Source organism: Capra hircus, chromosome 11 (assembly GCF_001704415.2).
Source record: "Capra hircus breed San Clemente chromosome 11, ASM170441v1, whole genome shotgun sequence".
NCBI lineage: Eukaryota > Metazoa > Chordata > Mammalia > Artiodactyla > Bovidae > Capra > Capra hircus.
In genome coordinates, this window is record NC_030818.1 from 98,443,866 (window position 1) to 98,467,239 (window position 23,374).

General features: G+C 51.2%; 2 protein-coding genes across 8 annotated transcripts; one reads left to right on the forward strand and one right to left on the reverse strand.

Moving 5' to 3' along the window:
- TRUB2 (TruB pseudouridine synthase family member 2) lies at window positions 483–12,351 on the reverse strand. Of its 2 annotated transcripts, XM_005687185.3 has the most exons (8): window positions 12,184–12,351; window positions 11,320–11,451; window positions 7,545–7,619; window positions 6,325–6,386; window positions 4,937–5,018; window positions 3,117–3,189; window positions 2,146–2,282; window positions 483–1,341 (listed from the first exon to the last, which is right to left on the reverse strand). In XM_005687185.3, the coding sequence occupies exons 1-8, from the start codon at window positions 12,290–12,292 to the stop codon at window positions 1,016–1,018; spliced, it is 996 nt and encodes a 331-aa protein (XP_005687242.2). In that variant the 5' UTR covers window positions 12,293–12,351; the 3' UTR covers window positions 483–1,015. The 2 variants fall into 2 exon arrangements, with proteins under 2 accessions (XP_005687242.2, XP_017911359.1); XM_018055870.1 differs by lacking the exon at window positions 7,545–7,619.
- On the forward strand, window positions 12,443–22,969 carry COQ4 (coenzyme Q4). 6 transcript variants are annotated; one of them, XM_005687190.3, is made up of 7 exons: window positions 12,443–12,519; window positions 12,933–13,064; window positions 14,989–15,085; window positions 15,611–15,713; window positions 20,881–21,184; window positions 21,783–21,876; window positions 22,422–22,969. In XM_005687190.3, exons 2-7 carry the CDS (start codon window positions 13,037–13,039, stop codon window positions 22,591–22,593), a joined length of 798 nt encoding a protein of 265 aa, XP_005687247.2. In that variant the 5' UTR covers window positions 12,443–12,519; window positions 12,933–13,036; the 3' UTR covers window positions 22,594–22,969. The 6 variants fall into 6 exon arrangements, with proteins under 6 accessions (XP_005687247.2, XP_017911361.1, XP_017911360.1 ...); XM_018055872.1 differs by lacking the exon at window positions 12,443–12,519 and adding an exon at window positions 12,570–12,835; XM_018055871.1 differs by lacking the exon at window positions 12,443–12,519 and adding an exon at window positions 12,572–12,847.

The window sequence follows — 23,374 nt, forward strand, 5'->3', positions numbered from 1 at the left end:
TTATGGAGCACAGGCTCAAGGACTCCGTCACTGCGGGGCTTAGTTACCTAGGGGCACGTGGTGTCTTAGTTCACAGAGCAGGGATCAAATCCCCGTCCCAGGCACTGGCAGGCGGATTCTTAACCACCAGACCACCAGGGAAGTCCCAGGGCAGGAGCATTTTAAATGCTGATACATACCATCGAACTGCTCCAGAAAGGTTACATAGTTGTGTATTCCTAGCAAGCACACTCCCAGACGGCTCTGGTGGTAAAGAATCTGCCTGCCCACACAGGAGACGCTAGTTTGATCCCTGGCTTGGGAAGATCTCCTGGAGAAGGAAATGGCAACCCACTCATTTTCTTGCCTGGGGAATCCCATGGACAGAGCTAGCCTGGCGGGCTACAGTCTGTGGGGTCACAGAGAGTCGGATATGACTGAAGCAACTTGGCACCAAGTATATAAATTGCCCATCTTCTCACACCCTCCCCGATAATGGATGATATCTTTTTCTTACTTTATTTGAAAGGCAAGGAAAAGTCATCTCATTTTCATCTGAACGTCTTTCATCACTAGAGTTTGAACATCATTTCAGGTTTACTAGCCATCTGGATTGCTTTTACAATACAAACACACAATTCACGTCATTTGATCAACGTTCTTGTCGTGCTTTTCTTATTGTTTTGTAAGAACTCTAAATATTATTGCTTAGACTTATAACAACTATCTTTTATCAGTCTTTCATTCATTTAGCGTCTTTTCCTCTGTACAAAGGTTTTTAACTGGGCCAAGTCTGTTGATCTCTTTTTTCTCTGGCAACACCACACGGCTTGCAGGATCTTAGCTCCCTGACTAGGGAACTCCGTCAATGGTTTCTCTAACAGCTTCAGGGTTTCTGTCATGTGCAAAAAAGTCCCTCCTGCTCTCGTGTTCTGCAGTCAGCAGTTCCAGCCACAAACAATTCTTATTTTTAGACACCCACTGTTCCACCAGCTCTTATTTTTAGACATCCACTGTTCCACCAGCTGCTGGCCTGTCAATGCCCTACATGGCTCTCTGGCTCCAAGGCAGAATGTGGCCTCTTGGAGTCCCAGGGCTGGCCTGAACCAGGGGGCTCCTGGGTGCCCAGCCAAGGCCTCAAGCTCTTCTCCAGCTCTGCCGCCACCCGGGGTGCTGCAGCCTGGATGGCACCCTGGATGCTCGGCAGGTCCCACTGGGTCCTCAGGAGAGCATCATCCAGGGTGAAGAAGCCGTCCCGTGTCCGCCGCACCTGGGTACAGACAGCGGTGCTCTTCAGCTCCAGGCCGATTTCGTGCACCAGCCTTCGCAGCTGCTTCTGCGTCTCATGCATGCACTGCACCTCTGCCAGGGACACACAGCGAAGGCGGCGGTCAGGAGCACAGCCTCTGGGGTCACGGATCTAGAGCCACACCCCGGGAGCCCTCCTGGCTGTGCAATGACCTTAGCCAGACCTCTTCCTCCTCTAAGTGTAGCTCAGGGCAGGCCCTGAGAGTCTGTTAAGACAGGCAGAGTCTCAGGCCCCATCCCGACCTGCTGAATCAGAATCTGCCTTTTCAGAGGAACCCCCAGGTTGGGACTTTCCTTGTGGTCCAGTGGTTAGGACACCATGCTTCCACTGCAAGGGGCACGGGTTCAATCCCTGGTCAGTGAACTAAGATCTGGTAAGCCACATGGTGAAGGCCAAAAAAAAAAAGGTGGTTGTGAGGAATCATTTCTATAACACACTTAGCATCGGGAGAGTCTTGGTCAGCACTCAAGAAAGCAGCCCTTGTTAACACAATAAACAAAGAAAGAGTGGTGATGGAGCGGGTGCTGAGCTGGGTGGGATCAGCGCAGAGGGGAAAGTGGTGTCTGATGCCCCACAGTGACCTGAGACACTGGGTGGCTCTGGAGAGGAGCCACTACATATAACCTCTGCTTGTTAAGGTCTGGCTTCAAAGGGAGACTTGGCAGGAGACATCTATCTGCTCTGTGCGCCGTGTGATCAGCCAAGTCCAGCCTCAGACTGGGAACGAAGCGGGCCCTTGCTGCCTTGACCAGTCGAGATCAGCACTCACACATGCTGGCCTCCGCAAGGGTCTCCCACAGTGACTCCGTGAACTCAGGAGCCTCGTGGTGCTGCCCCAACTTCCTGGAGCAACTTACCTAAGAGGAACTCCGGAGGCGCAAACTGGAGGCATCGGATGCCGGTGATCAGCATCGGGGACTTGTTCATGGGCCGGATCACGCCGCTCACAGCCATCTCGTAGGCCTCCTGGGTCTGTAGGTCGAGGTTGGAGTACCTGGGGATCAGGAGGGGCCAGATCAGGCAGCTGACTGCCCACCCCAGCCCTGCCCTACTCATCCCTTTCCTGAAGTTCTTCATTCGCTTCCCACCTTCTCAGTCCCTCTAGCCCCCTTTGCAGCAGCCTCTTCCGGTGCCCTCCAATCCTGAACCGCAAGCTCTACCCCTGTTCAGTGGTACCTGCACTGACTACTTCCGCCTGACTCTGTGCTGAGATGCTGTGGTCGCCTGGCTTTCTTCTGTTAGCTCATACATTCCCTATGAGCCCAACCAGGGAGGGAGTGGCCCATGCCCTGGCACAAGGAAACATTTCTGCATGCCCTGAAAGGAGTGGGTGCTTATGCCTGGTTTTGGGCTCAGATAGGAAGATCCATGGAATCTGCTCCGGGGCAGGCAGAGCCCTGTGGGTTAACTTCTTACTCTTCGAGCACTGCCCCGCCATCTCCGCCCCCTGCCTGCCCCCCACCCCCCCCAGCACTTCCTGAAGGAAATCAACCCTGAATATTCGTTGGGAGGACTGATGCTGAAGCTGAAGCTCCAGTACTTTGGCCACCTGATGCTAAGAGCCAACTCACTGGAAAAGACCCTGATGCTGGGAAAGACGGAAGGCAGGAGGAGAAGGGGGCAACAGAGGATGAGATGGTTGGATGGCATCGCTGACTCAATGGACATGAGTTTGAGCAAACTCTGGGAGATGGTGAAGGACAGGGATGCCTGGCGTGCTGCCGTCCATGGGGTCATAAAGAGTTGGACACGACTTAGGCACTTAACAACCACCCAGCGCTTCCTTGAGGTCCCACTTGCAGGGGGGTGTGGGCCAGGCCTCTCTTACGTCACCAGAGCCTTCTGATGGGAACCTTGGATCACAGCCAGGATGCGGTCCAACTTCTCTCTGGTCACGTGGTCTGGAAAAGCCAGGCGGTGGTCAGCACAGGTGCCCACTAAGGCAGCAAACTAGAAATTTCAAACCAGCCCCGTCCTTGGAACCGAGAGGGGGTCCCACGCATCCTTAGGTCCCAGGATCCCCATGTACGGGGGTTGAGAGTCCTTTGAGAATCTTATGAAAGCTCTGGACGCTCTTCTCAGAAATATACACATGAACTCAATGTCTGGAGGACAAACTCAAGGGATTCACAGGCTCCAGGTTAAGAATGCTTTGTTCTTGGGACTTCCCTGATTGGTCTAGTCATTAAGACTCTGCTCTCCCAATGCAGGGGGCATGGGCTTGATCCCTGGTCAGGGAGCTAAGATTTGGCGTGGCTTGGAAAAAAAACCAAACACAGCCCCCTCTCATCCCCAAAAAACCAACCAACAACAACAACAAAAATCCCACTTTCTTCTGGAAATGAGGCTCATAGTATGATATGACTTGCCTGCTCTTCTAAGCCAGGACCCCTGAGCCCCAGTCCAAGGTTTTTCGTGCCAGGCATCCCTGGAGGGAGGGTGCCACCTGTCCAAACACAGAAGTGGGTTGGCAAGAAGTGGGAGAGGCTCTGCATACTGGTCCCACCGAGGGATTCTGGGGCAGGCAACAGCAAATCCTGAGGATGCTCAAACCCACGGGGAGGCCGAGCCTGTGGGCCTGCTGGGACAGGCGCCAACTTCTGACTCCACTGGCCAGAGCTCAGGGAGCAGGTGTAGGGACTAAAGGTTGGCCAGCTGGGAAGGGCACGGGCCTCTCATCCCTCCTGTAGGTTTCATTCGTGCTGCTGTCTTATCTGGAAGCCAGCAGCTTCCTCCTCCTGGCTCCTGACGCTCTCTACCTGCTTCTCTTTCCTGGCACTTAGTTTTTCTGGGTGTTTATAATAGTTTTTAATGACTTAAGAATCTTCTTCCAGAAATTCAGACCAACACCAACAAACACCTCCCCTCCTCCAAATTCCAGCTTCTGCCCTCCCAAAAGTGTCAAGCTGGTAGCTGTCTTCAGAACATTCTGTTGGTAGTTGACACACACCCACAAGTGCAAATATGTAGCATCGCTTTGCCGTGTTTTTAATCTTCTCCGGGAGACAGAGCAGTGTGTCAGCTTTCCTTGCTAGACTGTGAGACCACTGAGACTGGGGACCCCATCTGATTCACCATATGTGCGCCCCACAATGGCTGGCGCATGTTGGTGCTCAGAAACGTGTCTAACAAGCACGTGCAACAGATCCTACAGGACAGTTTAGAACATGGGGAGAGCAAGAAATGAAGAACAAGCCACCTATCCATCTACCCATCCATCCATCACCCATCCATTGATCCATCCAGCACTTCCCACATGCCAGGCCCAGTGCCACGGGGGACCACAGGAGTGGAACTACACCATCCCTGCTCTCATGGGTGACATCCTGGTGGGAGACAGACATTAAAACCACTGATCGTCAGCTGATGACTTTTCTGACAGTACACCTGGTCCAAGCCTGGGGGCTGGAGAAGCTTCCCTGGGGAGGGGACATTTAAGCCAAGTGAGAAAGCGTGGGGAGGACAAGGAATTCTCGGAAGACAGAATCACGTGTCCACGCCCCCAGGAGCCAGCCCTGGCTTGGTGTGTCTGCGAGTGTTTGAGAGGGACCCTCATGGCCCATGTCGGGGTGAAGCATGAAGGCAGCAAGTGAAGGGGCGGGAGCACCCCCTCCTCCTGCGCCCCCCGGGACTCCCTTGGGCTCTTACCGTATGTTGTCTTCTCCACCAGCCGCCCATCCTCACAGAAGTCGTCTGTGGCTTTGCCCAGGAGGCCGCGCACGGCGTAATCCTGGAGGGCGGGGAGGCAAGGTATGGGTATGGTCTAAGCCCTGCACGGAGGAAGGTGGTGTGGTCCGGCAGCTCAGGACCCCAGGGTGCTAGACTGAGGCTGGGGGCGGGGGGCGCTCAGGGAGCTCGGGCGCTCGGCCCCTGCCCAGCTGCCCCCTGGGGAAGGGTACCGGACTTTCCTGTGATGGCAAGCAGCATCGGCAGCCTGCACAGGGCGCCCAGAGCCACCCTGTGACCAACCCCAGCCTCCACGCCGCTCCACTTCCACCCAACCTGACACCAGAGCCTCCCAGGCCCCTCCCCGGAGACTGTCGGCTTCTCTCCTCTGTCCAAATAGAATCTGTGCAGCTGCCTGCCTCTGCCTCAGATAAGAGTAACGACAATGACAGTGAGGATGAAGTGGTGACATCGACTGAGCATCCACCGCGTGAGTGGCTGTGCTGAGCCCGTTACATACTGCCACTAATTTAATCTTCACAGTAAGCCTACGGAGGAGGTACTGTTTTCACTCCCATTTCAAAGATGAGGAAATGGACGCACATAGATGTTAAGTAATCCAGCCCAGGACACAGAGCTGGCTACAACAGTGCTACAAGCCGGAGTCTTAACGCGAAGCCACTTGGCTCCACAATCTCTGCTCTTAACCACGAACACCCTAGGTCTCCTAACGCGGCATCTCTGCACACGCTCGTGAAGCCAGACCCCACAGCCCAGCAGGAATGCAAGCTCCCTAACGCCGAGATGGTGGTATCCACTTCTCAGCGTTGCGGAGAGAATGCAGTGGTATCAAGATCAGGCTCTGGGGTCAGACAGACCCAGGTTCAAATCCCAGCTCTGCCTCCTTAGAGACCATGTGAGGGAATTCCCTGGCAGTCCAATGGGTATGACTCTGCACTTTCACCACTGGGGCCAAGGGTTCAATCCCTGGTTGAGGAACTAAGATCCTGCAAGCCCAGGGGTGTGGCCAAAAAAATTTAAGAAATAGAGGCTGTGTGAGCCAGAACAAGTGTCATCTCCTCTTTGGGGCCTCATTCTTTCATCTGTAAAATGGGTTAACAGTAGATCCCATCTCACGGGGATGCTGTAAGGCATCCACAAGGGGGTCCACACACGGCGCTGGGCACAGAGCAGTCAGCATGGGACAACGCCAGCTGTCACGCTGATGCTGTTGCTCAGCTTCCCCTAGCACAAGACTAGCCCTGCCCCCAAATGCGTATCCCTCGTGGAATCCTCTCCGCTTCAGAATCCTACCAGTGACCCCCAGGGAAAGGGTGGAGGGATAAGCAGGCGGTCCCCAGCACCCGTACCTTGGTGAGGTGAGCATTGTACATATCAGTGAGAAGTCCGCATCCGTGTCCCACGCCGAGCACTGAAAGGTACCCCAGCCTGATCTTATACTGGGCTCCCCATTCTGGTTCCCCTGGGCTCTCCAACCCCCACCCCCTCCAGCAGAACACTCCCACTGTTGATGGGTGTGGCAGCCAGGGGGCAAGGAGAGCATCTTCTACTGGAAGCAAGGAAGCCTCTGGGCATGTGTATGAAAAGGCAGATTTCCAGGTCCCAGCCACATATACTGACTCTGACTCAAAGTGGGAGTGGGGGTGAGGGTAGGGGTGGGGGGATAGGATCCTTAGCAAGCTCCCTGGGGATCCTGACACTCAAAAGTAAGAGACCACCAGCCCAGTCACACAGACCTATACTCCCATCTGGGGATGGTTCTCAGCATGTCCTTTAACCTCCTGGGGTCTCAGGCTCCGCATCGGTAAAATGGGGATAAAATTACTTATCTGATCTCTGTGGGTGTTGTGATGACCGAGACAATGAGTGGGAAGGAAGCGGTCGGCACAAAGGACAAGTCCAATAAGCGGGGGCATTGTCGCCACTCCCTGCCTTTCTTCGGGTCTGTTTTTCCCTCTGGTTGAAGGAAAGAATGACCCTCCATTCACTCCTGGAGAGGGTACCCCGGGAGGGGTGCATGAGATCACGTCCGCCCGCCTGTGTCCCAGGAAGCAGGACAAGTTGCTATGACCATTGTGCATGGAGGACGTGGCCACCGCCTGACCCTAGGGACACAGATGGCTCATGACTCAGGGCTTTGTGTGCCCAGCGACATCTAGAGCTCTGCCAGCGGGGCCAGGGTCAGGCACTTGGTTACCCCACACAAGCAAGAGGCTTCCTCTCTGGTCCAGGGACTGTCGCTCACTACATGACACAAGACAAATCATCTGTGCTCCTCGAGGCTTACTTTTCTTCCTAAAATCATATAAGATCTACCAAACAACGTTGTTGTGGTGAATACATGTGTACAAAGGGTTTCAAACCACATGTCACAGGCAAGAGTCACTTGATAAGGGTGGACGATCAGGACATCCCTCTTTCCACCAGTCGTCTTCCTAGAGATCAGACTTGGGAGGGATCAGGGGAAGAAGGCAGGAGTGGGAAGTGGCAGTCAGGTGAGAAGTGGGCTGGGCTCCTCAGAGCTCCCCAGGCCTCTATCACTGCACCCCAGGCTCACCACACCACCTACCAAGCACCCCAGATGCCTGGGAATCCAGTCGGTGTCCCACGCCAACCTTCAGGCTGGTGAATGCAAGTCCACGAACTGGAAAGAAACAAATGAGTTCTTTATCCTCAATGAACCCAGCCTCCAGGATGGCTTTGGGCCCACATGGCGATCTCATTCCTAGAATGTTGCCTCATGGAGCCCAAATCAGCATCAAGCTGGACTTTCAGGCTTCCCCACCAAGGAACCTGGGGTCCCAAACCATTTCTTCAGTTTCTGGGGCCCAGAGAAAAGGCAACCCAAAAGGCCTGTTAAGTCTGCCTGTCACCATTCCCTCAATGAAGGGCTTTGAGTGCACTGGGCAGAACACTGGAATTAAGATTGGGGGGTTCCTTATCCAGCTCCTGTGGAAGGCGGGTTCTGGACAGTCTCCCAGTGAGAAAATGGAGGCTTCGAATTCCTGGGTCTGTGTGTTCACGGAGTCTAGAACTCACTGACTGCTCAGGAAATAACCCATTTCCCAAAAGAATGAATGACTCATCAAACAGATATAATTATGTACAGGTTTTTGTACATCAATTATACTTCAAGAAAGATGTAAAAATAAAAAGTGAATGAATGCAGGAGTGAGCTAGAAGCTTTTACATTTCTGAAGATCAAGAAGAACCTAGGGTAACAGGATGGGGTAGTTAAAAGCTTAATAAATCCAGGCTACATGATTTAACATTAGCCAACACTGAACTTTCGTCTTACCATTTGTGAAATGGGACTAGGACCCACTTCACAGGATTCAATGAGATGGTACTTGGGAAAAGCTTAACATAGTACCTAGTACAGAGTAGGCCCTCAACACATCATACTTGCTATTGCTGTTGTTATACTGTAGACTCACTGAATATTTCTGTCCAAGGGGTTTTGGAAATGGTGGAAAAGTCTTAAAGAGATGAGAACACCAGACCACCTTACCTACCTCCTGAGAAACCTGTACGTAGGTCAAGAAGCAACAGTTAGAACTGGACATGGAACAACAGAGACTGGTTCCAAATTGGGAAAGGAGTACATTAAGGCTGTATATTGTAACCCTGCTTATTTAACTTATATGCAGAATACATCATGTGAAATGCTGGGCTGGATGAATCACAAGCTGGAATCAAGACTGCCAGGAGAAATATCAATAACCTCAGATATGCGGATGACAACATCCTTATGGCAGAAAGCGGAGATGAACTAAAGAGCCTCTTGATGAAAGTGAAAGAGGTGAGTGAAAAGTTGGCTTAAAACTCAACATTCAGAAAACTAAGATCATGGCATCCGGTCCCATCACTTCATGGCAAATAGATGGGGAAACAGTGGAAACTGGCTGACTTTATATTTTGGGCTCCAAAATCACTGCAGATGGTGAATGCAGCCATGAAATTAAAAGATGCTAAAAAAAAAAAATAAATTAATTAATTAAAAGATGCTTGCTCCTTGGAAGAAAAGCTATGATCAACCTAGAGAGCATATTAAAAAGCAGAGACATTACTTTGCCAACAAAGGCCCGTCTGGTCAAAGCTATGGTTTTTCCAATAGTTATGTATGGATGGGAGAGTTGGACTTTAAAGAAAGCTGAGTGCCAAAGATTGATGTTTTTGAACTATGGTGTTTGAGAAGACTCTTGAGAGTCCTTTGGACTGCAAGGAGATCAAACCAGTCAATCCTAAAGGAAATCAACCCCGAATATTCATTAGAAGGACTGATGATGAAGCTGAAACTCCAATACTGTGGCTACCTGATGTGAAGGACTGACTCACTAGAAAAGACCCTGATGCTGGGTAAGATTGAAGGCAGGAGGAGAAGGGGATGACAGAGGATGAGATGGTTGGGTGGCATCAAGGACTAGATGGACATGAGTTTGAGCAAGCTCTAGGAGTTGGTAATGGACAGGGAAGCCTGACCTGCTGCAGTCCATGGGGTCGCAAAGAGTTGGACACGACTGAGCAACTGAACTGAATACTGTTGACTCACTGAATATTTCTGTCCAAGGGGTTTTAGAGGTTCCTGGCCTCTAAGTTCCTTAGCCTTCCGATAGCCTCCCAAACATACACTTTAATTATATCTAATGATGGGGGCTCATTATTGGAACTAGTTTCACTGTTGGTTAGCTTCGTTGACTATAAAAGGTCACTCTTCACAGACAGAGAGAACAGATTTGTGGTTGTCAAAGGCGAAGGGAAGTAGGGGAAGGATGGCTTGCGAGTCTGGGATAAGCAGATGCAAACTATTTTATATCGAATGGGCTTCCCAGGTGGCGCAGTGGGAAAGAATCCACCTGTCAATGCAGGAGACACAAGAGAATCACGTTTGATCCCTGGGTCCGGAAGACCCCCTGGAGAAGGAGATGGCAGCCCAGTCCGGTATTCTTGCATGGAAAATTCCATGAACAGAGAAGCCTGGCAACAGTCCACAGGGTTGCAAAGAGTAGGACACAACTGAGTGACTGAGCACACACACACACACACACACACATATACAGAAAGGATAAACAACCAGGTCCTATTGTATAGCATAGGAAACTATGTTCAATATCCTGTGATAAACCATAATGGAAAAGAATGTGAAACAGAATGTATACATATGTATAATTGAATCACTTTGCTGTACAGCACAAATTGACACAATATTGTAAATCAATTATACTTCAATAAAATTAAAAAAAAATTTTTTTAGGTCACTCTTTCACAGGAGTTCCAAATTCTGTCCTGAGGACTTCTACCTGAGGGTCTTAATTTTTACCTGGAATCCCAGAATAATAAAGGGGTCAGCAAACTACAGTCCACAGGTCAAATCCTCAAGTTTTGCTTTTTCACAGCCCACAAGTTAAAATGATTCTTATGTTACTGAGTGGTCTTAAAAACTGAAAAGAATACTATTTCATGATATATGAAAAATACATGAAATTCAAATGTCAGTATCCACAAGTAAGGGGCTTCCATGGTCAGTTCACTTCAGTCGCTCAGTCGTGTCCGACTCTGCAACCCCATGGACTCCAGCACGCCAGGCCTCCCTGTCCATCGCCAACTCCCAGAGTTTACTATAACTCACATCCATTCAGTCAGTGATGCCTGGTTTCCCCGGTGGCTCAGTGGTAAAGAATCCTGCTAATGCAGAAGAGGCGGATTCAATCCCCTTGAGAAGGAAATGGCAGCGCACTCCAGGATTCTTGCCTGGGAAATCCTATGGACAGAGGAACCTGGCAGGCTACAATCCACAAGGTCCCAAATGAATCAAACGCAACTTAGTGACTAAACAACAACAAATCCACAGGTAAAGTGTTACTGGAACACAGCCAGGCTCATTACATACTGTCTATAGCTGCTCGGCACTACAATCACAGAAACCTGCAAAGCCTAAAATACTGACTATCTAGCCCTTTCCATGGAGAAGGCAATGGCATCCCACTCCGGTACTCTTGCCTGGAAAATCCCATGGGTGGAAGAGCCTGGTCACTTTCATGCATTGGAGAAGGAAATGGCAATCCACTCCAGTGTTGTTGCCTGGAGAATCCCAGGGACGGGGGAGCCTGGTGGGCTGCCATCTATGGGGTCGCACAGAGTCAGACATGACTGAAGCAACTTAGCAGCAGCAGCAGCAGCAGCAGCCCTTTCCAGGAAATTTTGCCAATCTCTGGTCAAACACTTCACTGCCACTGTGGTCCTACATTGGTCTGGGACAGGAGGAGTCTGGCTGGGACACACTGACTTTGGGCAGGGACTTTCCAGGGAAGAGATACCCAGCCCCTTTCCTGAATGCGCATTACCCAGAGGATGGTTGATAAGTGTGGGCACACGGTTGGCTGTGAGGGTCAGCTCCTTCTCTTTGCTGCTTTCCACCGGGCCCAACAGGAAGCGAACACGCTGTTTAGGGGCAGAAGGCTTCCCAGCATTGAGACCTGAATACACGTAAAGAACATCTCATCAATTCTGTTGTAGAAGACAGCTGAAAGCCCACAGCGCAAAGAAGAGCAGAAGTTAAGAAACAGACTTGGGTTCAAATCTTGACTTTCAGTTCATTTCAGTCACTCAGTCGTGTCCGACTCTTTGTGACCCCATCAATCGCAGTATGCCAGGCCTCCCTGTCCATCACCAACTCCCGGAGTTCACCCAGACTCATGTCCATCGAGTCGGTGACGCCATCCAGTCATCTCATCCTCTGTCGTTCCCTTCTCCTCCTGCCCCCAATCCCTCCCAGCATCAGGGTCTTTTCCAGAGAGTCAACTCTTTGCATGAGGTGGCCAAAGTACTGGAGTTTCAGCTTTAGCATCAGTCCTTCCAATGAACACCCAGGACTGATCTCCTTTAGAATGGACTGGTTGGATCTCCTTGCAGTCCAAGGGACTCTCAAGAGTCTTCTCCAACACCACAATTCAAAAGCATCAATTCTTCGGCGCTCAGCTTTCTTGACTTTACCACTTATTGATTACTTATGACCACGGACAGTACTGAATCTGTTTACCCATCTGAACACGGGAGAAAGCGAGGTACTATAAACCGAACAGTCAGTTAGGAAACCGCTCTGCCCAGACGACTGGGTCACACGATCTTATTTTGCAACAAAGTTCAGAAGCTGAGATGGACTCCTGGGGAACGGGAGCGGGATCCTGGGTCTGGCTCGAGGCACTCACCTTTCAGAAGCTGCAGCTCCACAGTATCCCGTAGATGCTTCCATTTTAGCCCGGGGGGCTTGTAGACTGCGAAGAGCCCCTGCAGCCGAGCCAGGCCGGCGGACCCCATACCTGAAGCCGGCGCAGCCCGAGCTCGCCCAACAGCTGAACGCAGACGGAAATGCTATATGGTCCCGCCCCCAAATGTGCTACTACCAATGGGCACCGCCATGTTTCATGGACGGAAGAGGTTCGCTTCTTATTGTTCTCCGGGGGAAAACGTGCTACGGAGAACGACGTAGGGTCCGGTGCTGAACCCCAAACCTGGCGAGGCTTACTTGGAGACCTCTCTTGGAGGTGAGGTTAAATGAGGAGGATTTTATATCCGTGGGTGTAGGTGACAAAGGGGTTGCCTAGGTTTTTTTCATGCTTAGCAAGAGGCTTTTCCTGTCCGTGCCATTTTTCCCGCCCAAAAGGCCCTTCCCCACTCGGCGCAGTAGGGCTCGAGTCCTTTTGACTTCTCCAGCGCGCCGTCGCCAGAGAAGTTGGGGGTGGGGGGTGGAGTCGGCCTTGCCCCGCTCATCCCCCTCAGGACGTCTGACGGTGCCCGCTGCCATGGCGACGCTGCTGCGCTCGGTCGTGCGCCCGCTCTGCGCCTTCCGCGGCAGCCCAGGTCCTCCTGCAGGCAAGCGGCCGGGGCGTGGGAAGTAGGGCCGGGGACGTGCCCCGCTCGGCTCTTTTGACCGCTCGTCTGTTTTCTTGCCCCGCAGGTGTTCCCCTCAGAGCCGTGAGCCATGGCGCCGGCCTGCTCTACCCCGAACACATCCCCACCTCCCTGCTGCAGAAGGTGCTGCTGGCCGCCGGCTCTGCCGGGATGGCGCTCTACAATCCCTATCGCCACGGTAAGGCAGCCAGCGCCGCCGGCGCTTTATTGGGGCAACTAGGGATCCGGACCACCTTACCTGCCTCTTGAGAAATCTGTATGCAGGTCAGGAAGCAACAGTTAGAACTGGACATGGAACAACAGACTGGTTCCAAATAGGAAAAGGAGTGCGTCAAGGCTGTATATTGTCACCCTGCTTATTTAACTTATATGCAGAGTACATCATGAGAAACGCTGGACTGGAAGAAACACAAGCTGGAATCAAGATTGCCAGAAGAAATATCACTAACCTCAGATATGCAGATGGCACCACCCTTATGGCAGAAAGTGAAGAGGAACTAAAAAGCCTCTTGATGAAAGTGAAAGAGGAGAGCGAAAAAGTTGGCTTAAAGCTCAACATTCAGAAAATAAAGATGGCATCCGGTCCCATCACTTCATGGGAAATAGATGGGGAAACAGTGTCAGACTTTATTTTGGGGGGCTCCAAAATCTCTGCAGATGGTGACTGCAGCCATGAAATTAAAAGACGCTTACTCCTCGGAAGAAAAGTTATGACCAACCTAGATAGCATATTCAAAAGCAGAGACATTACTTTGCCGACTAAGGTCCGTCTAGTCAAGGCTATGGTTTTTCCAGTGGTCATGTATGGATGTGAGAGTTGGACTGTGAAGAAGGCTGAGCGGTGAAGAATTGATGCTTTTGAACTGTGGTGTTGGAGAAGACTCTTGAGAGTCCCTTGGACTGCAAGGAGATCCAACTAGTCCTTTCTGAAGGAGATCAACCCTGGGATTTCTTTGGAAGGAATGATGCTAAAGCTGAAACTCCAGTACTTTGGCCACCTGATGCGAAGAGTTGACTCATTGGAAAAGACTCTGATGCTGGGAGAGATTGGGGACAGGAGGAGAAGGGGACGACAGAGGATGAGATGGCTGGATGGCGTCACCGACTCAATGGACATGAGTCTGGGTGAACTCCGGGAGTTGGTGATGGACAGGGAGGCCTGGCATACTGCGATTCATGGGGTTGCAAGGAGTCAGACACGACTGAGCGACTGAACTGAACTGAACTGAGGGATCTGGAGTGATGCTGAAGCTCCATTGCTTTGGCCACCTGATGCGAAGAGCCAACTCATTGGAAAAGACCCCGATGCTGGGAAAGATTGAAGGCAGGAGGAGAAGCGGGCCACAGAGGAGAAGCGGGCCACAGAGGATGAGATGGTTGGATGGCATCACTGACTCAACGGACATGAGTTTGAGCAAACTGCAGGAGACAGTGAAGGACAGGGAAGCCTCGCCTGCTGCAGGCCATGAGGTCGCAAAGAGTCGGACAGGACTGAGTGACTGAACAACAACGGGAATCCGGGGTCTGGGGCCTGGTGTGCCCTTGCCTTGAAAGCCCCGCAGGTCCGGCCATTGTCAAAGCCTCCCCGTTTGCTTGGTTAACTATAGATTAGACTAGGCCAGGGTACCCAAACCTGGCTGCAAGTCATAATCATCCGAAACATTCATAAAAATGTAGATGCTAGGGTCCCACCCTAAATTCTCACAATTGGAATCTGCTAGGAGTGGGTAGGAGAGGATGGAAGGGAAGTGGGATCTGAGCTTCAGCCTTTTTAAACTGCTTCCTGGGAGATTCTGATACCAGAGTCTACCCATCCACAGAGCCGTGACATTCTGTCCTGATGATGCACGTGAAAGTGATTTACTAACTCTTTGGAACATTGTGCTAGCCGGAGCCGCCTCGCCCCATTAGACTGATAACAGTAATAACTGTAGCCGTATTGAGCTTTACTGTGTGCCAGGTGATTCACTGTTTAACTTGAATCTTCGTAACTAAGAGCTGGATACTCTTGTTTTATCATGTATGAAATTAAGGTTTAGACCAGGTCAGATAATTTACTTAAGATCATAGCCTCCATTTGTCCCCATTTTTTTTCCTTTCAGACATGGTTGCAGTTCTGGGAGAGACCACAGGACACCGTGCCCTGAAGGTCCTCAGGGACCAGATGAAGAGGGATCCAGAGGGCGCCCAGATCCTGCAGTAGGTTCCAGCTCTGCCTGGGGGATTGAGGGCATTCTTTGGGGATTCTGATTTCTCTGGAATCACATGGTGTTCCTCTAGGGAACTCTTCTTGATACCATGACCATGGATGGCTGCACAGGCTGGGCACCCTCCAGCTCCATGGATGTCATTCACATAGACAACTCTGATGACCTCCGGACAGTGCAGTATGGTGGCCTCAGCCCAGTTCCAACAACAGGGCTCTTGTGCCTTCACTAACATCCCATAACATACGCTGCCTGTAACCCCCACCCCTGCAGTGCCCTGTGTGAATACCCATATCACATCTGAGGCCTGTTTACCTAAGGCAGGAACCATAGCCTTAGCTTGTGGTAGTCTCTTCAGTCCCTGCCACTGGCCTTGCCAGTAGTAGAGGCTCCATTAGGACTTGACCCTGTTGCTGCCCTCTGCCCCTTCACCTCTCAAACCCTTACTCTAGCTGGACCTTTCACCTGCCTTTGCTGGTGCCCTCCCAGTATCTGAGTCCTGCCTCCTGCTTCACAGGGAGCGTCCCCGGATCTCGCTGTCCACCCTCGACATGGGCAAGCTCCGCAGTCTGCCCGAGGGCTCCTTTGGCTGCGCCTATCTCCATTTTCTGGATGTGAATGTGAGTCTCCAGCTTCTGTGCGTTTGGCAGTCACCAGGGAGGGCAGATGAATGGCACATAAGTAATGTCCTGAGGAAGGAGGGGCCTGTGCCTCCACCATGGGCAGCACTGCCTTGCAGTCTTGCGTGTCAAGGCATTGTCATTTTCTGTGGTATAGTCACGTGGGCCAGGAGCATCACTCCAAGCAATTACACTGTTCTGCACTTACTAACCTCTATTGCGTGCCACATGGCAGGTTCACACGTGATCTCACTGAATTCCCCCCCAACAACTCTGCCAAGATGAGGAAACTAAGGCTCAGAGAGGTTAAGCAACTTGCTGATTTCACAGGCCAGTATTAATGGAGGCAATATTCAAATCAGAATCATGCTCTTAATTATTACATTGTGTCCTCTATTGTAGAGACAGTGTGCCCCTTGGGTGTGACAATTGTTTCCCCATCTATTTGCCTTGAGGTGAAGGGACCAGATGCCATGATCTTACTTTTCTGAATGTTGAATTTTAAGCCAGCTTTTTCACTCACCTCTTTCACCTTCATCAAGAGACTCTTTAGTTCTCTTGCTTTCTGCCATAAGGGTGATGATGTCATCTGCATATCTGAGGTTATTGATATTTCTCCTGGCAATCTTGATTCCAACTTCTTCATCCAGCCTGGCATTTCGCATGATGTACTCTGCATACACTCTTGCAAACTCTGGAAGTTGGTGATGGACAGGGAAGCCTGGCGTGCTGCAGTCCGTGGGGTTGTAGAGTCGAACATGAATGAGCAACTGAACTGAACTCTGCATATCAGTTAAATAAGCAGGGTGACAATATACAGCCTTGACATACTCCTTTCTCAATTTTGTTGTTCCATGTCGAGTTCTAACTGTTGTTTCTTGACCTGCATACAGATTTCTCAAGAGGCAGGTAAGCTGGTCTGGTATTCCCATCTCTTGAAGAATTTTCGTTTGTTGTGATCTACACAGTCAAAGGCTTTAGCATAGTCAATGAAGCAGAAGTAGATATTTTTCTGGAACACTCTTGCTTTTTCTATGATCCAGCCGATGTTGGCAGTTTGATCTCTGGTTCCTCTGCCTTTTCTAAATCCAGCTTGAACATCTGGAAGTTCTCGGTTCACATACTGTTGAAGCCTAGCTTGGAGAATTTTGAGCATTACTTTGCTAGCGTGTGAAATGAGTGCAATTGTGCGATAGTTTGAACATCCTTTGGCATTGCTTTTCTTCAGGATTGGAATGAAAACTGACCTTTTCTAGTCCTGTGGCCACTGCTGAGTTTTCCAAATTCGCTGGCATACTGAGTGCAGCACTTCCACAGCATCATCTTTCAGGATTTGAAATAGCTCAACTGGAACTCCATCACCTCCACTATCTTTGTTCATAGTGATGCTTCCTAAGGCCCACTTGACTTCACATTCTAGGATGTCTGGCTCTAGGTGAGTGATCACACCATGGTAGTTAATCTGGGTCATTAAGATTTTTTTGTACAGTTCTTCTGTGTATTCTTGCCACCTCTTCTTGATATCTTCTGCTTCTGTTAGGTCCATACCATTTCTGTCCTTTATCGAGCCCATCTTTGCATGAAATGTTCCCTTGGTATCTCTAATTTCCTTGAAAAGATCTCTCTAGTCTTTCCCATTTATTGTTTCCTCTATTTCTTTGCATTGATCACTGAGGAAGTGATTCTCTCCTTGTTATTCTTTGGAACTCTGCATTCAAGTGGGTATATCTCTCCTTTTCCCCTTTGCCTTTCACTTATCTTCTTTTCTCAGCTATTTGTAAGGCCTCCTCAGACAACCATTTTGCCTTTTTGCATTTCTTTTTCTTGGGGATTGTTTTGATCAGTGCCCCCTGTACAATGTCACGAACCTGTGTCCATAGTTCTTCAGGCACTCTTATCAGATCTTGAGCAGAGAATTCAGCATAGAATTGGGGCAAAGGTCAACAGGGTCCAAGTCTTAGTTGATTGATATCAGGAGAGTCAAAGAAGGTCAACATTATCATTTCTTAGGTTTTAACTAATCTGGGATCTTAGCGTGTAGATACCACCCTCCACCTGGGTAGGGCCTTAGTTCCTATAGAAAAGTGTAAAGATACATATCACATTGCTAATGTATATTCTTTGAGGAGGAACTGGGACTCTTTTATCATTGAACTGTTATTTCTTGACGGCTCAGACAGTAAGGAGTCTGCCTACAGTGCAGGAGACCCAGATTCAATCCCTGAGTTGGGAAGATCCCCTGGAGAAGGAAATGGCAACCCATTCCAGTATTCTTGCCTGGAGAATCCCATGGACAGAGGAGCTTAGGGAGTTACAGTCCATGGGGTCACAAAGAATCAGACATGACTGAGCAACTAACACTTTGACTTCTCTTTCGTTGTTTGACTGCTTTTCCTTTATCCCTGCATTCCTTTATTCCTTTAAGATCATTAATTACTGAAACATGTTGAAGGGCAAGCATTGTGTCCAGGCTTAGATCCCAAGTTGACTTAGGCCAAAATGGCTTCTCTGATGTCAAGAATGTCATGCCTGGTTCTCTTTCTCCATGGGCCCCCTACCCTATCTGCTTACAGACAAAGTCTGTATTTTGTAATAGAAGCAATAGGAAGCCATTGAGGTTTCAAGCCAGATAGTAACATGATCTGCGTTATAAAAGGACCTTAGGATATCGCAGGGCAGAGTCCCTGCTCCTACCCTTCCCTGCCCCCCAGCACATACACTTCCCATCAGAGCACCTCTGTCAAGTCGCCATCCAGCTCAGCTGCAGGAGCCAACCAGGCTGGAGGAGGTCAAAGAGTGAGCGAAGATTGCTCTTGAGCTAGGTTTCTCAACCTTGCCACTGTTGACTTTTGGGGCTGGAGAATTGTTTGTTGTAGGGCAGCACTGTGCATTGTAGGAAACATCCTGGCTTCTACATACTGGATTCCAGTAGCACTTGTCCCACTAAGTTGTGACAACCTTAAATGTCTCCAGACACTGCAGCTATCCCCGGGTAGATGGTTGAGAACATCTGCTTTAGATTATTGTACCTGAGAAAATAATCATCTTCTATCCTCTCCTGTACTGCTCCCTATTGCCCACGCCCCATTTTATACCATCACCCAGAAATTTCACCAAGATGCATGTTTATTTCATCAATGGGAAATCCACCAGGGTGACCTGCTCCAGGTACCACCAGAAAAGGCTATTCTTCTGAAGTCCCCCAGAGCTTTCTGTCCTGTTGTGGAGGGGATGGGACTGCCAAGGCCTCCCTGGGCACCTCGCTCAGCCACAGCCTTAAGTAACAGCCCTGGAGATTGTGACACTTCTAGAGTATAGACACCTGGCAGCCCACAAAGTGTAAGAGAACACCTTTGTCCCAGTGGAGGTTTAGATCAAAGGTCAAGGTGAGGCCACCTTCCCTGAGACTGACTGCTCGCCTTTCTTCCCGTCTTTAAAGCTCTGGGTAAATCACTTGACCTCTGAGCCTCAGACTCTTTATCTGAGGTAAGGAAACCTCATGTTTCTCTTCCAAGGCACTTATATGGCTGATTAATAATGGATGTTAAGGCTTTGGAATCCAGCAGGCTGTGTCCGGAATCCTGACTCAGCCACTTGATTAGCTGTGTGATCTCAGACAAAGTTACTTTATCTCTCCCTTTTTTCTTATCTGAATCTGAGGCTGATAGCAGTATCTACCCCCAGGTGGCCTCAGGACGTGGCATGACAATATGTACGGAGGACTTCATACAGTGCTGGCACATAGTAGGTGTCAGCCATCACTGACCACCTTCAGCTTCACACAGCAGATAGAACTCTATAGAAGAAATTAGAACCGGGGACCCAATGAAGTCACAAACACAGACCGTGGCACTGGGCTAGCAGCCCCCAAAATAAAGGCACCAAATCCCTTGACCTCTGGACAGGCTGAGCTCATGCTCTGAAACTAGGAAGACCTATTCTGCATGGTGCAGCTGAGGGGCAGTGGGCGGAAACAGAAGGACAGTTGCCATCCCTGCCTGGGGTCAGAAAGCGCCTGGGGCTAGCCTTTTACTCCTGCATTTACAGGATGATGTAAATTGATTCCCAGGCCTTGGAGACAGAACAAGAGAGCCCGGTCCTGGGCTGATGACCGGCTGCTGCAACACTGTTTACCGCGATAGCATGCACACCATGAAGGGAATTTAGAATCTGCTGCCATCAGATAAACAAAATAGAAACAGATAGAATTACTTTTAATAACATATCTTGTTTTCGTGTGCTAAAATACCCTTTCTGTAGGTAATCGATAGTATAAAATTATTGAGATTTCACATTATTCTTGTCATGCCGAGTCTTGGAGCTCCAGTGTGTATTTCACACATGCAGCACATCTCAGTTGGCACTTGTCACATTCAAGCCTTGGTGGCTGCCATGATTGGCTGCTGTACCCAACAGTGCTGGTGTGAACGAGAGACATTAACAATCACGGGCACCAAACATCACGACACAGTCGTGTCAGATGCCACAAAAAAGTACCGGATGCTACAAGAGACCATAACGTGGACCTGATCTGTCTGAAGGTCAGGGGCAGCCTCCTGCAGAAGGGACACTTAAGCCAGGTTGTGAAGGACAGGTAGGAATTGTCAAGGTGAAAGAGCATCCTAGGCTGGGAGCAGCTCATCTGAAGAAGTGGGGGCCTTGGGTGCTTCTTTTCTCCTCCCCCCTCATTTTATTTCCAGTTGTGGTTCAAAAAAAAACACACCATAAGATTTACTATCTTAGTCCTCTCTAACTGGGCAGTTCAGTAGTGTATTAAATATAGTCACATTGTTGTGAAACCAATCATGGGAGCTTTTTCATCTTGTAAAAACTGAAACTCTGTATCAGAAAACACCTCCTGCTTCACTCTCCCCACCAGGGGTTTCTGAGATTCTAGCAGGGGCTGTACATCCTGTGGGAGTTGGGGTAGGTCAAGGGGGTGCCCCCTATATTCCCTGGCTGCAGACTCCCCTGTCAGCAGCTGCAGACAGACCTAAAGTCCTGAGATAGTTCTGGTGGGGTGTGAATTTGGTGGCGTGGTTGAGAGTCGAGGGGAGGCTGGGAAATTGGACCCCGGGAACCAAGAAGAAGGGGTCTAGGGAGGGCTCATGGTTGTCAGGGGGCTTCCCCAGCGGCTCAGACAGTAAAGAATCTGCCTGCAATGCAGGAGACCTGGGTTCGATCCCTAGATCTGAAAGATTCCCCTGGAGAAGGAAATGGCAACCCACTCCGGTATTCTTGGCCTGGAAAATCCGATGGATGGAGAAGCCTTGCAGGCTACAGGCCATGGGGTCGCAAAGAGTCAGACACGACTGAGCGATTTCACTCTCATGATCATCAGAAGGTCTCCCCAGACACCCGCGCACCCACCCGCTTCGTGGACGACGAGGAGCTGGCATACGTGATCCAACGGTATCGGGAGATCCATGACATGCTCCACACCCTGCTGGGCATGCCCACCAACATCCTGGGTGAGTGCTGGCCAGCAGGCAGCCCCTGGATGCTTCCAGAGTGGGCGTGGGGCAGAGTGTACCCAGTGAGGGGCCTGGGTGATGCCCGGCCCTCCATTCAGCCTGTCTCCTGGTCTATCTGCAGGGCCAGGTCAGGGCATACCTGTTTCAGCCGCTCACCAGTTAGCTGACCCAGTGCCTCATTTTTCACTTTACCCGAACATCGTGGTGTATCTGGGCCACACATCCCCATCCTCCACCCCCAGTGCCTCTGACAGCTCCTACACTGATGTGGCAGCGTCCAGACACCTGGGCTCCCCACACTCTGAAACCCTCAGTGGTTCCCGGAGGCCTGGACTCCTCAGCCTGGCTTTTGGAGTCCCGTACCCTGACCCCAAGCTTCCTTTCCAGCCCTTACCTCCTCCTGCTCTTTCTTGGACCCTCCTCCCCCCACTCCAAGCCAAGTGCCCCAAGGCCCAGCACAGGCCGGGACTGGGCACTGCTGACCCCCGGTAGAGATCAGAGTGGAGCAGACGCCTCACCCTGTCCTGAGCATCACTGGCCACTCCTCCCCCGGCCCGTCCTCACTTCTCACTCACTTCCCCACCCTGCCTGCCAGGGGAGATCGTGGTGAAATGGTTTGAGGCTGTCCAGACCGGCCTGCCCATGTGCATCCTGAGTGCACTCTTCGGACCGATCCAACTCAGCGCCCAGTAAGTTCTCAAGGGCTGAGGGGTTGGGGGAAAGTGCAGGGCTCCAGGAAATGGGAAGAGCCCACAGCCTTTCTGAGCAGCCCCAGTGGATCTCAGGAAGCCAGGATGGGAAGGCTAGGGCAGAGCGTGAACCTGGCCCGGCGCAGGGGCTCCAGGATGAGGCTTCGTGAAGCTTGGACGCTTCATAGAACTTGAGGGTTTCTCGGGCCAGGCCTCTGTATCGAGTGAGAATAGCTGGGTCAGGAAACCTGGGGCCGGGGGTGGGCGGTGCAGGTTCCTGGGGATGCAGTCTGGCATTAGTTTCTGGAGGTGGGGGAGCCCTCGACTTAAAGCTGGGCTTTGGTGTGTTCAAAATGTGTGGCTTCGAGCACAGGGCTTTTACCTCACTGAGCTTCTGCTTCCTCATCTGAAAAGTGGGGCTGGGAACTGCCTCCTCTTGTCTGCATGGATTAACTAAGGACACGCGCGTCGGCTCAGGGCAGGTGGCGTGCCTGGCACTCAGGACCCTGGGTCCTCTGTCTTCTCTCTCCTCTGTGGCCCCACAGGAACCTGCAATTGCTGATCTCGGAGCTGATCCCATGGGCAGTTGAGAATGGCCACAGAGCCCCGTGTGTCCTCAGCGTGTACTACGAGCGGCGCTGGGAACAGCCCCTGCAGGCTCTGCGGCAGGAGCTGGGCATCACGGAGCCGCCCCTGCGTGTGGAGGGCCTGGTGTAGACCCGGAGCGCCTGAGGCCCCACCCCACCCCACCCCACCCCCTACTTCCCCCAGGGGTGGAGCACGTCTGTGCCAGCACCCAGGTTCCTCCTCTGTGAACTCTGACCCTTGGACGTCGCTCATCATGATTTATCAGAGGGAGCAGCCAGTGGAGCTCCTGGGGGAGCCAGAAGTGAACCCCGAGTGCTCAGGGATTGCTCAAGTCCACAACCCATGTGCCTGACCCCTCCCTGCCTGCCAGCGTTCTCTGGGTGCCAGCCTGGGGGAGTCTTCACAGGGGGAATGGCTGCCCTTGATTCCCAAGGCCTGAGGAAGAGGGAGGCAGAGAGGGAGGCGGGTCTCTGCTGTCTGAATAAAGGCTCCCATCAGGTCCCAAGTCTGCTTCTCCCGTCTCTGCCCGGTGCTGCCCATGACCCTGGCAGGCTTGGACCTTCAAGCGCTGAGGGCAGACACTCCTCCAGCCAGAGCTTCTGCTGCTTTTCCCTGCTCCTCTGGGATTCGAATTCCCCACTCCTCCGCCTTCTAGCAGAGGGACTTAGGGCCAATCCCTTCCACTCTGTGGACCTGTTGCATCATCAGTAGAAGGGATTGAAGTGGCCCCTACCTCCCAGGGTTGCTCTGGGGGTTCATGAGGTGATGCCCAGAGAAGGGGCCCAAGCAGGAGCTGTTGTATTCTTGCTGTGTTCGCAGTGGGAGGAGACAGCTGTGAGACTGCAGGCTCCCTTTGGAGTAGCAGCCAGGCATTTTCCTCGAGTCAGAGCCAGGAAGTGTGGACAGGCAG